Source organism: Xiphophorus hellerii, chromosome 8 (assembly GCF_003331165.1).
Source record: "Xiphophorus hellerii strain 12219 chromosome 8, Xiphophorus_hellerii-4.1, whole genome shotgun sequence".
NCBI lineage: Eukaryota > Metazoa > Chordata > Actinopteri > Cyprinodontiformes > Poeciliidae > Xiphophorus > Xiphophorus hellerii.
The window spans coordinates 686,813-700,300 of NC_045679.1; the positions used below are offsets into that span (position 1 = coordinate 686,813).

General features: G+C 41.0%; 1 protein-coding gene across 3 annotated transcripts; it reads right to left on the minus strand.

Annotated features, from left to right (window-relative positions):
* Positions 1-98: 98 nt before the first annotated feature.
* Positions 99-10,374, minus strand: thnsl2 (threonine synthase-like 2). Of its 3 annotated transcripts, XM_032569094.1 has the most exons (10): positions 9,315-9,765; positions 9,210-9,236; positions 8,359-8,582; positions 2,796-2,990; positions 2,569-2,721; positions 2,133-2,468; positions 1,593-1,741; positions 844-969; positions 615-769; positions 99-467 (listed from the first exon to the last, which is right to left on the minus strand). In XM_032569094.1, the coding sequence occupies exons 3-10, from the start codon at positions 8,579-8,581 to the stop codon at positions 233-235; spliced, it is 1,572 nt and encodes a 523-aa protein (XP_032424985.1). In that variant the 5' UTR covers position 8,582; positions 9,210-9,236; positions 9,315-9,765; the 3' UTR covers positions 99-232. The 3 variants fall into 3 exon arrangements, with proteins under 3 accessions (XP_032424985.1, XP_032424986.1, XP_032424984.1); XM_032569095.1 differs by lacking the exons at positions 9,210-9,236; positions 9,315-9,765 and adding an exon at positions 10,352-10,374; XM_032569093.1 differs by having other exon boundaries at positions 9,210-9,764.
* Positions 10,375-13,488: the final 3,114 nt, after the last annotated feature.

Below are 13,488 nucleotides of genomic sequence, written 5' to 3' on the forward strand. Positions count from 1 at the left end.
AAGTCTAATAATTCTATAAAGTAAAAGGAATCAAAAGTGCATTAAAATGAGATTATTTTTAGTTCACTTTTGTTTCTGTTTCTTTGTTTATACAAACATGTAAATTAGTTTTAATAACATTTCAGGTTAGTTTTAGAAACGGTTTGCTGATCAGGTGATTGATGACATCACAGCTCCAGGACGTCTTCAGGACAAAGTCCTCTGAGGGACAGGAAGTCGTTCATAAACGTCTCTATGGACTCTCAGGGTAACAAACTCCTCCCTTCTTCCTGGTTCTGCTCACAAACTGGATCCAGTCCCTCAGACGCTCCTCCCAGTCCTCGCACCAGTCCGCGCTCCTCTCCAGGTTCTGGTACCGGGTGGGTAACTGGTCCAAAGCTAGCACGGCCTCAGGGGGGTCAAAGGTCAGGCCAGCCTTCTCCACCGCCGCCTGGAACTTCGCTGGAGACGCCGTAGCGATGTAGCATCTGGAGAAACACGAGAGGAAACGGTTATCTACAGATTAACCTGGACAGAACCGGACAGAACCGGACAGAACTGTGATCTAATAAAGGTTTTCATTTCAAAAACTCTTAACTGATTAACTAATAAAAATAAAAGCGTCCCTCCCCGACCTGTTTCTGCTGGCCCGGTGGGTTCTGTGGTAGTGGTGCCAGACGGCCACGGCCGTGTGAGGACACAGCAGGTACTGGTTCTGCTCCCAGCACCGCCTCATGGTCTCCAGGATTCCCGGGTCGCTCACGGCGCCGGTCACCAGAACCTCGGCCAGCTGGGAGAACCACAGAGGAGACGGTTACTGCCGGTGCTGGTCCGGTCGGCCTCGGGGTTCTGGAGGACCGGTACCAGTCTGCGCTGGTTCTCTGGCAGCCTGAGTCGATGGGAACGCTGGAACTCCTCCATCATGGTTTTCACCACGGCGCCATCCCGGTCCAGCAGCAGCCAGAAAACCCGCTCCATGTTGTACGGGTCCTGAAGAACAGAACCAGAACCAAGATGGCTTCCACTGTTCAGGAAACGTCGACCAAAGTTTACTGAGAGTTAAATTCATTATTTTATCGTTAAATCCAGTTTAGAACAAAACAAACGGAGAAAATCTGTTAATTTAACATTTAAACAAGAAACAAAATATAACAAACCTGTTTATTAAAACTATTTAAATAAAATTCAGAAATAATATGAACACAGAAAACAAAAACTACAATAAATAAATGTAATAAAACCTTTTTACTGTATTTTATTCCTATTTTAATCTGGATTTATTGAAAATATTTTCTGATTTTGGCCAAAATTAAATTAGAGAGAAATAAAGTTACTTAAATAAATACCAATAAATAAATACAATTATATTACAAATATAAAATAATAAAAAAACATTATGAATAAAAATAAGAAAAATTCAATAATAGCAAAAAATAAAAGGACTTTCAAAATAAACACATGTACTAAATAGTTAATGATAAAATACTAGAATATAATTTATTTGTTTCAGGTTAAAAGAAAAGTTTCTTCCTGCTCAGCCTGTAATGAACCCGACCATAAAGAACCCGGCTGGTTCTGGTTCTGGTTCTGGTTCCTGTCACTCTGCTCGTTACCTGAATGTCGATGGCCGGAGCCAGAGTCTGGGTGACGCTGGTCGCCATGGAGAAATCGCCGCTTGTTACCGTCCGATGCACGATGTCGTTAGCGTTCACCATGGCAACCAGCTTCAGCGGCAGGCCCATCCGCAGCGCGATGTAGGCAGCTGAGAGGAAAAACTACAAACATGGAGGAACGTCTGCTGCTTCAGGAGGAAGACGAGATTTTAACGTTTCACTGACGATAAAAAAACTTAAATGATTTAAAACGATAAAGAACTGAACTGAGCTTCAGTCTGACTTACCCTCATGACATCACAACATGGCGCCGGTGGCCCAGTTATTACTGACATGGACTTTATAACAGTTTGACACAGTTAGTTACAGATGCTGAGATTAACTGGATTAAAATCTTAATCCAGTCCCAACACTAAACTGGGACTGGATTAATATTTTATTATTTCATCAATAAATAAAACATGAAATTATCTCAGCTGTGAGGAAATGAAACCTGAGCAGGAGGTTCTGTTGGTCCTGATCCAAACACCTTGAACCCACCTGTGATGTTCCCGGCTCCTCCGGTCGGAACCACCACCTCCAGCTCCGGCAGCGCTCCAGGCTCGGGTCCAGGCTCCGCCCCCGGTCCAGGCTCCGCCCCCGGTCCAGGCTCCACCCCCGGTCCAGGCTCCGCCCCCGGTCCAGGCTCCGCCCCCGGTCCAGGCTCCGCCCCCAGGCCGCTCAGCTCCAGGTAGGCGTAGAAGAAGTGCGCCACCTGGATCATGACTCTGGACCAGTTGACAGAGTTGAGGCTCATCAGGCCGTGGGTCCGGACCAGGTTCTGATCGGCGAACAGGCGGCGGAGGGGCCGGTCGATGTCGTCTGAGCTGCCGTCGGCTGCGGCAGAACCGGGCCGGGTCAGACGGTACCAGGACAGAACCGGGCCAGGTCAGACGGTACCAGGACAGAACCGGGCCGGGTCAGAGGCCGGGCCTACCTGCGAACACGTGGACGTTGTCCTCCAGGCAGGTCGTCATGTGTTTCTCCTGGACCGCCGTGATCCGACCCCGAGGGAAAACCACCAGAACATCCAGACCCGGCAGAGACCGGGCGCTGCGGACGGCCGAACCGCCGGTGTCTCCTGATGTTCCTGAGAGCAGAACCGAGTCAGAGGTCATGATCACAGAACCGGATCAGAGGTCGTGTCTCAGAGATGTTTCTTACCAACCAGGACGACGGCTCGGCTGCCGTCTCTCCGCAGGAAGTAGTTGAGGAAGTGGACGGTGCAGCTCATGGCCAGATCTTTGAACGCCAAAGTTTCTCCATGGAAAAGTTCCAGAAGCGACAAACCGTCCTTCAGCCGGACGATCCGGACCGAGTCGGGAACCGAGAACCCAGAGAGAGCTTCAGCTACAAGACCTGGAGGCAGAAGAAACCCTGGTGATTCATTCATCCTGACCGAACCAGTTCAGTTCAGTTCGGTTCGGTTCGGTTCAGTTCAATTCATTTCATTTCATATCAGTTCAGTTCAGTTCAGTTCATTTCATTTCATTTCATTTCAGTTCAGTTCAGTTCAGTTCATATCAGTTCAGTTCAGTTCAGTTCATTTCGGTTCAGTTCAGTTCAGTTCAGTTCATTTCAGTTCAGTTCAGTTCAGATCAGTTTAGTTCAGTTCAGTTCAGACCAGTTCAGTTCACATCAGTTCAGTTCAGTTCAGTTTATTTCGGTTCAGTTCAGTTCAGTTCAGATCAGTTCAGTTCAGATCAGATCAGTTCAGTTCAGTTCAGTTCAGTTCATTTCGGTTCAGTTCAGTTCAGTTCATTTCGGTTCAGTTCAGTTCAGTTCAGTTCAGTTCATTTCAGATCAGTTCAGTTCAGTTCAAATCAGATCAGTTCAGTTCAGTTCAGTTCATTTCGGTTCAGTTCATTTAATTTCATTTCAGTTCATTTCAGTTCATTTCGGTTCAGTTCAGTTCAGATCAGATCAGTTCAGTTCAGTTCATTTCGGTTCAGTTCATTTCAGTTCAGATCAGTTCAGTTCAGATCAGATCAGTTCAGTTCAGTTCAGTTCATTTCGGTTCAGTTCAGTTCAGTTCAGTTCATTTCAGTTCAGTTCAGTTCAGTTCATTTCAGATCAGTTTAGTTCAGTTCAGTTCAGTTCAGTTCATATCAGTTCAGTTCAGTTCAGTTCAGTTCATTTCGGTTCAGTTCAGTTCAGTTCATTTCATATCAGTTCAGATCAGTTCAGTTCATTTCGGTTCAGTTCAGTTCAGTTCAGTTCATTTCAGTTCAGTTCAGTTCAGTTCATTTCAGATCAGTTTAGTTCAGTTCAGTTCAGTTCATATCAGTTCAGATCAGTTCAGTTCATTTCGGTTCAGTTCAGTTCAGTTCATTTCAGTTCAGTTCAGTTCAGTTCAGTTCATTTCAGATCAGTTTAGTTCAGTTCAGTTCAGTTCAGACCAGTTCAGTTCACATCAGTTCAGTTCAGTTCAGTTTATTTCGGTTCAGTTCAGTTCAGTTCAGATCAGATCAGTTCAGTTCAGATCAGATCAGATCAGTTCAGTTCAGTTCATTTCGGTTCAGTTCAGTTCAGTTCATTTCGGTTCAGTTCAGTTCAGTTCATTTCAGATCAGTTCAGTTCAAATCAGATCAGATCAGTTCAGTTCAGTTCAGTTCAGTTCATTTCATTTCAGTTCATTTCAGTTCATTTCGGTTCAGTTCAGTTCAGTTCAGATCAGTTCAGTTCAGTTCAGTTCAGTTCATTTCGGTTCAGTTCATTTCAGTTCAGTTCAGATCAGTTCAGATCAGATCAGATCAGATCAGTTCAGTTCATTTCATTTCGGTTCAGTTCAGTTCAAATCAGATCAGATCAGTTCAGTTCAGTTCATTTCGGTTCAGTTCAGTTCATTTCGGTTCAGTTCAGTTCAGTTCATTTCAGATCAGTTCAGTTCAAATCAGATCAGTTCAGTTCAGTTCATTTCGGTTCAGTTCATTTCATTTCATTTCATTTCAGTCCATTTCAGTTCATTTCGGTTCAGTTCAGTTCAGTTCAGATCAGTTCAGTTCAGTTCATTTCGGTTCAGTTCATTTCAGTTCAGTTCAGATCAGTTCAGTTCAGTTCAGATCAGATCAGATCAGTTCAGTTCAGTTCAGTTCATTTCGGTTCTGTTCAGTTCAGTTCAGTTCATTTCAGTTCAGTTCAGTTCAGTTCATTTCAGATCAGTTTAGTTCAGTTCAGTTCAGTTCAGTTCATATCAGTTCAGTTCAGTTCAGTTCATTTCGGTTCAGTTCAGTTCAGTTCATATCAGTTCAGATCAGTTCAGTTCATTTCGGTTCTGTTCAGTTCAGTTCAGTTCATTTCAGTTCAGTTCAGTTCAGTTCATTTCAGATCAGTTTAGTTCAGTTCAGTTCAATTCATATCAGTTCAGATCAGTTCAGTTCATTTCGGTTCAGTTCAGTTCAGTTCATTTCAGTTCAGTTCAGTTCAGTTCAGTTCATTTCAGATCAGTTTAGTTCAGTTCAGTTCAGTTCAGACCAGTTCAGTTCACATCAGTTCAGTTCAGTTCAGTTTATTTCGGTTCAGTTCAGTTCAGTTCAGATCAGATCAGTTCAGATCAGATCAGTTCAGTTCAGTTCAGTTCATTTCGGTTCAGTTCAGTTCAGTTCATTTCGGTTCAGTTCAGTTCAGTTCAAATCAGATCAGTTCAGTTCAGTTCATTTCGGTTCAGTTCATTTCATTTCATTTCAGTTCATTTCAGTTCATTTCGGTTCAGTTCAGTTCAGTTCAGTTCAGATCAGTTCAGTTCATTTCATTTCGGTTCAGTTCATTTCAGTTCAGTTCAGATCAGTTCAGTTCAGATCAGATCAGATCAGTTCAGTTCAGTTCATTTCGGTTCAGTTCAGTTCAGTTCAGTTCAGTACATTTCGGTTCAGTTCAGTTCAAATCAGATCAGATCAGTTCAGTTCAGTTCAGTTCAGTTCATTTCGGTTCAGTTAATTTCATTTCAGTTCAGTTCATTTCGGTTCAGTTCAGTTCAGTTCATTTCGGTTCAGTTCATTTCAGTTCAGTTCAGTTCAGTTCAGTTCATTTCGGTTCAGTTCAGTTCAGTTCAGTTCATATCAGTTCAGATCAGTTCAGTTCATTTCGGTTCAGTTCAGTTCAGTTCAGTTCATATCAGTTCAGATCAGTTCAGTTCATTTCGGTTCAGTTCAGTTCAGTTCATTTCGGTTCAGTTCATTTCAGTTCAGTTCAGTTCAGTTCAGTTCATTTCGGTTCAGTTCAGTTCAGTTCAGTTCATATCAGTTCAGATCAGTTCAGTTCATTTCGGTTCAGTTCAGTTCAGTTCATATCAGTTCAGATCAGTTCAGTTCATTTCGGTTCAGTTCAGTTCAGTTCAGTTCATATCAGTTCAGATCAGTTCAGTTCATTTCAGTTCAGTTCAGTTCAGTTCAGTTCAGTTCATTTCAGATCAGTTTAGTTCAGTTCAGTTCAGTTCAATTCATATCAGTTCAGATCAGTTCAGTTCAGTTCATTTCGGTTCAGTTCAGTTCATTTCATTTCAGTTCAGTTCAGTTCAGTTCATTTCAGATCAGTTTAGTTCAGTTCAGTTCAGTTCAGACCAGTTCAGTTCACATCAGTTCAGTTCAGTTCAGTTTATTTCGGTTCAGTTCAGTTCAGTTCAGATCAATTCAGTTCAGATCAGATCAGTTCAGTTCAGTTCAGTTCAGTTCAGTTCATTTCGGTTCAGTTCAGTTCAGTTCATTTCGGTTCAGTTCAGTTCAGTTCAGTTCATTTCAGATCAGTTCAGTTCAAATCAGATCAGTTCAGTTCAGTTCAGTTCAGTTCAGTTCATTTCGGTTCAGTTCATTTCATTTCAGTTCATTTCGGTTCAGTTCAGTTCAGTTCAGTTCAGATCAGTTCAGTTCAGTTCATTTCGGTTCAGTTCATTTCAGTTCAGTTCAGATCAGTTCAGTTCAGTTCAGATCAGATCAGATCAGATCAGATCAGTTCAGTTCAGTTCAGTTCATTTCGGTTCAGTTCAGTTCAGTTCAGTTCATTTCGGTTCAGTTCAGTTCAAATCAGATCAGTTCAGTTCAGTTCAGTTCAGTTCATTTCGGTTCAGTTCATTTCATTTCAGTTCAGTTCAGTTCATTTCGGTTCAGTTCAGTTCAGTTCATTTCGGTTCAGTTCATTTCATTTCAGTTCAGTTCAGATCAGTTCAGTTCAGATCAGTTCAGTTCAGATCAGTTCAGTTCAGTTCAGTTAATTTCAGTTCATTTCAGTTCAGTTCAGTTCAGATCAGCTCAGTTCAGTTCAGTTCAGATCAGATCAGATCAGATCAGATCAGTTCAGTTCAGTTCAGATCAGTTCATTTCGGTTCAGTTCAGATCAGTTCAGTTCAGTTCAGATCAGTTCATTTCGGTTCAGTTCAGATCAGTTCAGTTAATTTCAGTTCAGTTCAGTTCAGTTCAGATCAGCTCAGTTCAGTTCAGTTCAGATCAGATCAGTTCAGTTCAGTTCAGATCAGCTCAGTTCAGTTCAGATCAGATCAGTTCAGTTCAGATCAGTTCAGTTCAGTTCAGATCAGTTCAGTTCATTTCATTTCAGTTCAGTTCAGATCAGCTCAGTTCAGTTCAGATCAGTTCAGTTCAGTTCAGTTCAGATCAGATCAGTTCAGTTCATTTCAGTTCAGATCAGTTCAGTTCAGTTCAGTTTCCTCTTTAACTCGTTCCTCCTCTTGTTCCTTTGGCCTCAACAAACTTAATAAAATCTACAGAAATAGAAACTTTATTTTTAACTTTGAGGAAAATCAAACTGAACTTTAAACTTTGTAGAAAATTCCAGATAAAAACAGATTTAAACCACAGCAGCATCAACCTGAGATCCACACTCATCCAGCAGGGGGCGCCGTTACACAGAAACATGTAATAAAGTAAATATGCTGTTAATAACATAATCAAATGATAAATAATGACATGTTGGTGTTTTATTAAGGACTAATTTAACTAAATTATGCTTCCTGTTCATGTTTCACACATTTTTGTCCAAAACATTCAGAAAACACAGAACATGTGATAAAGTTATTGATTATTGAAACTTCTGGTAAATAAATCTAAACTTTTATTGAAGTTTTTCTCCTCAGAGTCACATCAATATCTTTATGAGCTTTTGTGGTTTTATCCTTTTAATTATTTGGTTAAAATCTGAAACAGAATTTACTAAAATTCTTTAATAACTTATTAAAATAGCAAACAGAAACACAAGTTTGTATTTTTCCCAAATAATAAAGTGAAAAACTTTTCATTTGAGAGCAAAAACAGAATCTTTTCAGAGCTGAGAAACTATAATACAAAATAAAATACAATTAGAAGAGGGAAGCTGAAGTATTGATCCAATATTGATACAGAGTTTGTATTAATATCAATATTTTTGGATGAATCTGTGCAAGAAAATCTGACAATTATAAAGAACCATAATCAACTGTTATGTAACTCCATGCAGGAAGGAACCAGCTGGGATCTGAACAGAACCACAGACAGAACCACCAGCAGAACTACCAACAGAACCACCAGCAGAACCACCAGCAGAACCACCAGCAGAACCACCACCAACCAAGTGTCTGTATTCTGCACATTGGAACCAAATTTAACATTCAGCTGTTTTTGCTGCTGGTTTGGTTCTGCTGGTTTGGTGCTGCTGGTTTGGTTCTGCCTGTGTTGGTGCTGCTGGTTTGGTTCTGCTGGTTTGGTGCTGCCTGGTTTGGTTCTGCTGGTTTGGTGCTGCTCACCCTCCAGGTCGTCTCTGGGGATCAGCTCCTCTGGGATGAACAGGGAAGCGACCTCCAGAACCAGCCTTTGATACCGCTGCCCCTTCCAGCTGCGCAGCGTCTCTGGACTCACTGCAGGCAGCGTCTCCGGCATGAACATCCCTCCATCTGGAGCGAATCCGGAGAACAGAACCTCCCTGAAGTCCCGGTCCCGGACCCCGCCCCGGGTGCTGCAGTACCGCATCCTGTAGAGCCGGGAGGCAGAACCTCATTAATGAGTCTGCTGCAGTTACAGGAAGAGAACCGGGTCAATCAGAACCCTAAAAACTCAACCTGCTTTAAAAGTCCTGGAGCTGCTGGACAAACAAATCCAAAATATATGTTAAATTTATAGATTTTTATTTTTAAATGGACTTTTAAAGGCATCAATGACGAGAAACTTTGGTACAAAACAACAACAACAGATTTTATCATGTAAGATTATTTAATGAGTTTAATTAAATACATTAGAAAAGAATTAAACTCACATTATTTACAACATTTAGGAGAAATATTTCATTTACAACTCAGGTTCAACTATAATGTTTTACTTTTCAGCCAGCAGAAATCAATAACTCAATAATCAATAACTCAATAATCAATAATCAATAACTCAATAATCAATAACTCAATAATCAATAGCTCAATAATCAATAACTCAATAATCAATAACCCCACATTCATTTTTTATTATTGTCTTCTGAAGAAAATCAATAATTATCAGTTTAGTGCAGCAGAATCTCCAGTCTGATCATCAGCAGGAGATTCAGAGGAAGCAGCTTTAGGTTCTGAACACAAAGGTCCAAAACGGCAAACTGCAGCTCTGGACCTACCTGGTTACTTAAACCGATCAACAGAACCTTCTGTTCGGTCCAATGGAACCTTCTGTTTCTGCTCGGTCCAATAGAACCTTCTGTTTCTGCTCGGTCCAACAGAACCTTCTGCTCGGTCCAACAGAACCTTCTGTTTCTGTTCGGTCCAATAGAACCTTCTGTTCGGTCCAACAGAACCCGTCTGGACCTCAGATATTTTCTGCTGTGATTTAACCCGGCGACTCGCTGATCAGAACCTTTGAGACGATAAAAGTTGGACTTTGATCGGTTCTGACGTTCACCGACCGACTGGGAGAAACAAACAAAGTTCCTGTTTATGTTCTTTATGTTCTGGTGGTTCTGTTGGGTCCAGATCCAGTTGAATCATCTGGAGTTTTTCCATATTTGTAGTTTGAAGCATTGTTCTCTAACCTATCTGTGACTTTATTAAAATAAAATTAATGCATCCTGCTGCTGGTTGATGCTTTTATTCTGATATATTTAATAGTTGATCCTGCAGATCATGATCGATTATTTGATCCATCTGTGGTTCTGAAATATGAACCTGGACATGAGGAGAAATGAAGGATTCAAGATTCAGGAAGGAAAATGAATCCTGGAGTTTAATCAGTTATTACATAATAAACTGTTAATCTACTGTAGATCTACAGATAATCTACAGTAGATCTACAGATAATCTACGGTAGATCTACAGATAATCTACAGTAGATCTACAGATAATCTACAGTAGATCTACAGATAATCTACGGTAGATCTACTGATAATCTACTGTAGATCTATAACTAACGGCAACATTTTAAATCTGTTTATGATCGTTACATTATAAAATAAACCCTGAACATGGCCGCTGATAACTGTTATATTAAAATAAAATGGTTTATTGTTTAAATAACTAATCAGATTAAAGATTTATGGTTGTATTTTCTTCATAAATACATATTTAACTCAGTGAAACAGAGCAGAACCGGTTTAACTCCGGCTGCAGCCAGCAGGACCCGGGCGGGGTCAAAACTACAGAAACTATCCAGACTGGGTCAGGTTACCGAACCAGAACCAAACTTGGTTCTGTTCATTTGTTCGGCAACAACTTAGAAGAACTCCGAACTTTAACGGGTCCGGTCTGCTTGTTTTGGTTCGCTTACCTCAGTCTGTCAGCGGTCCACTCCTTCACATTCAGCCGGCGGGAGACCTGGCTTAATGGTCAGGCTTAATGCCGCCTGTTTGGCTAAAAGACCAAGCAGGCGGCAGGAGAGGAGTTAACATCATGAAGTTTTGTGAACTAAGATTCAGACACATGGTTAAAGTTTGCTGCTGGACCAAGTGGATCATCCTGTTTATCTGTTGCCTGAAAAGGAGAACAAACCCCACCAACAAGGCGCATCGCTTTCCACGCCGGCTTGAAAATGGTGCAGAGCCTTTGTGACCACGTGGTGTAAACGCGTCTTTCTATTGGCTGAAAAAGCAAACACCAAATAAAAGAGAGTGTATTCCTTCATAAAAAGAACAAACTTAAAGAAGGACTCTGGTCAAATAAAATTAATTTCTAAGTATTAACATCTTAAATAAAATTCTTAAAATTTAATCGAAATATTATGAAGACATTAGTTCAATAAGCGCTTTGAGAAAATAAATGCTTAAAAATATCAGTTTTCCATATTTTAGTTGTTAGCTGTGAGTTCTCTTCTGTAAGATTCAACTTCTCAGAAATTACAGCTATAAACCGGAGGTGTTAATATTATAATATTAGACTAATATTATAATATTAGACTCGATTTGAAACAAATGTTCAGTTTTACACTACTGACTGACTTGAATTTGATTTAAATTTGTTTACTTGAAAATACTTCATATTTTACCCAAAATCTTAAGTTTAAAGCTCTTGTTTAAAAAGTGAGCATTATTAATTTGTTCTCTCATTCCGTATTAAACACTTTCTTTTTTCACTCCCTATGTTTGTTTGCGTCATCTGCAGCTCAGCCAATCAAATCACCCAGATGATTTTTTAAAAGCTGAAGAGAAAAGTTATTTATTTTGGGCGCATAAACGACAAAGTACTGAATAAAAACGAAATACAAAATACAAAACAGGCAAGAAGAGAATCACAGCTGGAAATGGAGCAACTTAAAACTCTGACCGACATTTTACGTTTCATTAAAGACGGTAGGTGGTTCTTTCTTTAGCTATCAGCTAGCTAAAGCTAGCTTTAGCTAGCTTTAGCTAACTTAGAGTTATTAGCTAGTGTTCTCCAGGTTACGTTGATGATTTAACCTGTATTCTGTTTTTGTTAAGCCGTTTTAAATCCGGTCCGACAGACAAATCCATGAATAAGTTTCAGCTCGTAGTTTTTCCGGTGAATGAAGAAGCGGCTCCAATTCAGAAAGCGGGTTTTTCACCTGAACTCAAGGAAAAGAGTTTATCTGTCTCCTCCCGATCACAATGGGTTCAGTTAAAGCACAGATCACTTTACATATTGTAATAGAGTGGTTTGTTGCCCCTAGTGGTAGAAATACAGATATACCTGTTCTAGGTATAGTTCTTAGTAGGCCAACTTATTAGGTGGGGTTAGTCAGAAACCCCTGTACTGTAGTAGCTGTCTGTTCCTGCGTTCCACCATTAAAAAGACTTCGTCTCCACATTCCCTCTGCTTGTTCTTTCCAACCCCAGAATATCACAACTGGCGACGAGGATTTTAAAAGATTTCCACAGCGTGACAGAGATGAGCCTGTCGACAGACTTTGTGCGGAAGTAAGGGAAACAACCGTATGTTTTTTTTTTCTCCGAAGCTACAAGATTTAGCACCGAGAAGCTAATATGGCTATGCACGTGGGTCGTGTGGTTGAATATGATGAATCGAAGGAAGATTTTGAGTCATATTTGGAGCGTTTGGAACAATGGATGTTGGCTAATGATGTTCCGGATGAGAAGGTTGTTTGCACTTTTCTCTCTGTGATCGGAGCAGATACATATGGGCTGCTAAAGAATCTTGTGTCTCCGAAAGTACCGAGCACGATGCAGTATGCAGCGCTCACTGCAGCGTTACAAGCACACTATAAGCCGACACCAGTGGTGATAGCTGAGCGTTTTCGATTCCAAAAACGTAACCAAAAGGAGGGGGAGCCAGTATCAGACTACGTGGTTGCCCTGAGGCAGTTGTCAGCCACATGTAATTTTGGACAATACTTGGATGAGGCGCTGAGAGATCGTTTTGTCAGTGGGCTGCGCTCGGATGCTGCACAGCGTAAGCTACTGGCAGAAAAAGATCTTACCTTTTCACGTGCGTGTGAGATTGCCGTGAACATGGAACTTGCTTCAAAGAATACTATGGAGTTTTCTGGACACCATGACCCTCACCAAGTCAATGCCCTGACAAATGTTCCAATTTTTTCTAAGAGAGGATGGAAGGGACAGCACTCAAAAGAGGGACAGAACTCAAAAGAGGAAAAACATCAAATTAAGAGCTGGATGGGGTCTAAAAAAGATACAGCAACAAGGCAACCATGCTATCGATGTGGTGGAAAACATTTGGCACGCGACTGCAGATTTAGAAATGAACAATGTCATGTTTGTGCAAAAATAGGACACATTGCTCGGGCTTGCAGAAATAAAAAAAGCAGACAACAAACTCAGTATGTGGAAACGGACATCGAGGCATCAAACAGAAATGATGAAGCCGACCTTTTTGGAGTTTATTCGGTGTACTCTGTCGCTTCCAGTGAAAAAGGTTACACAGTGGACGTTTTACTGGGAGACAAAAACACCACCATGTTGCTGGACACAGGATCAGCAGTATCAGTGATAAGTGACAAGTATTACCAGTCACATCTCACCCAGTTCCCTATAAAACCAGTTGGGTTAAAGTTGAAGTCTTACTCAGGCCAAAGCATCGCTGTTCGTGGATGTATAGTTGTACCAGTACAGTATGAAACACAAAAGAGTACTTTACCACTGATCATTGTTCAGGGAAACAGACCATCCCTGATTGGACGAAACTGGTTAAAGAAACTACAGCTAAACTGGAAACAGATTTTCACAGTACACAAGGTACTAGTGCAAAAAGATGCAAAACCAGGATTACAGAAAGTGATCCTACGCCATCAGGCAGTGTTTTCAGATGACCAAGGCTGCATCAAGGGATTTAAGGCCAGGATTCGCATTAAGCCAAACACTGCACCAGTTTTCTGTAAAGCTCGCCCAGTTCCTTATGCACTAAAGGAAGCGGTAGAAAAAGAGTTGGACAGATTGGAAAAGGTGAAGGTGATTTCAAAGGTCGAGAAAAGTG

Bases quoted from the DNA above. Each gene is read 5' to 3' on its own strand.
- thnsl2 (XM_032569095.1), bottom strand. From the start codon at position 8,581: ATGCGGTACTGCAGCACCCGGGGCGGGGTCCGGGACCGGGACTTCAGG. The intron at 2,722-2,795 runs GTAAGAAACATC...TTCTGCTCTCAG, and splicing joins CCGAGCCGTCGTCCTGGTTG to GAACATCAGGAGACACCGGC. The intron at 970-1,592 runs GTAACGAGCAGA...TCTGTTCTTCAG, and splicing joins CTCCGGCCATCGACATTCAG to GACCCGTACAACATGGAGCG.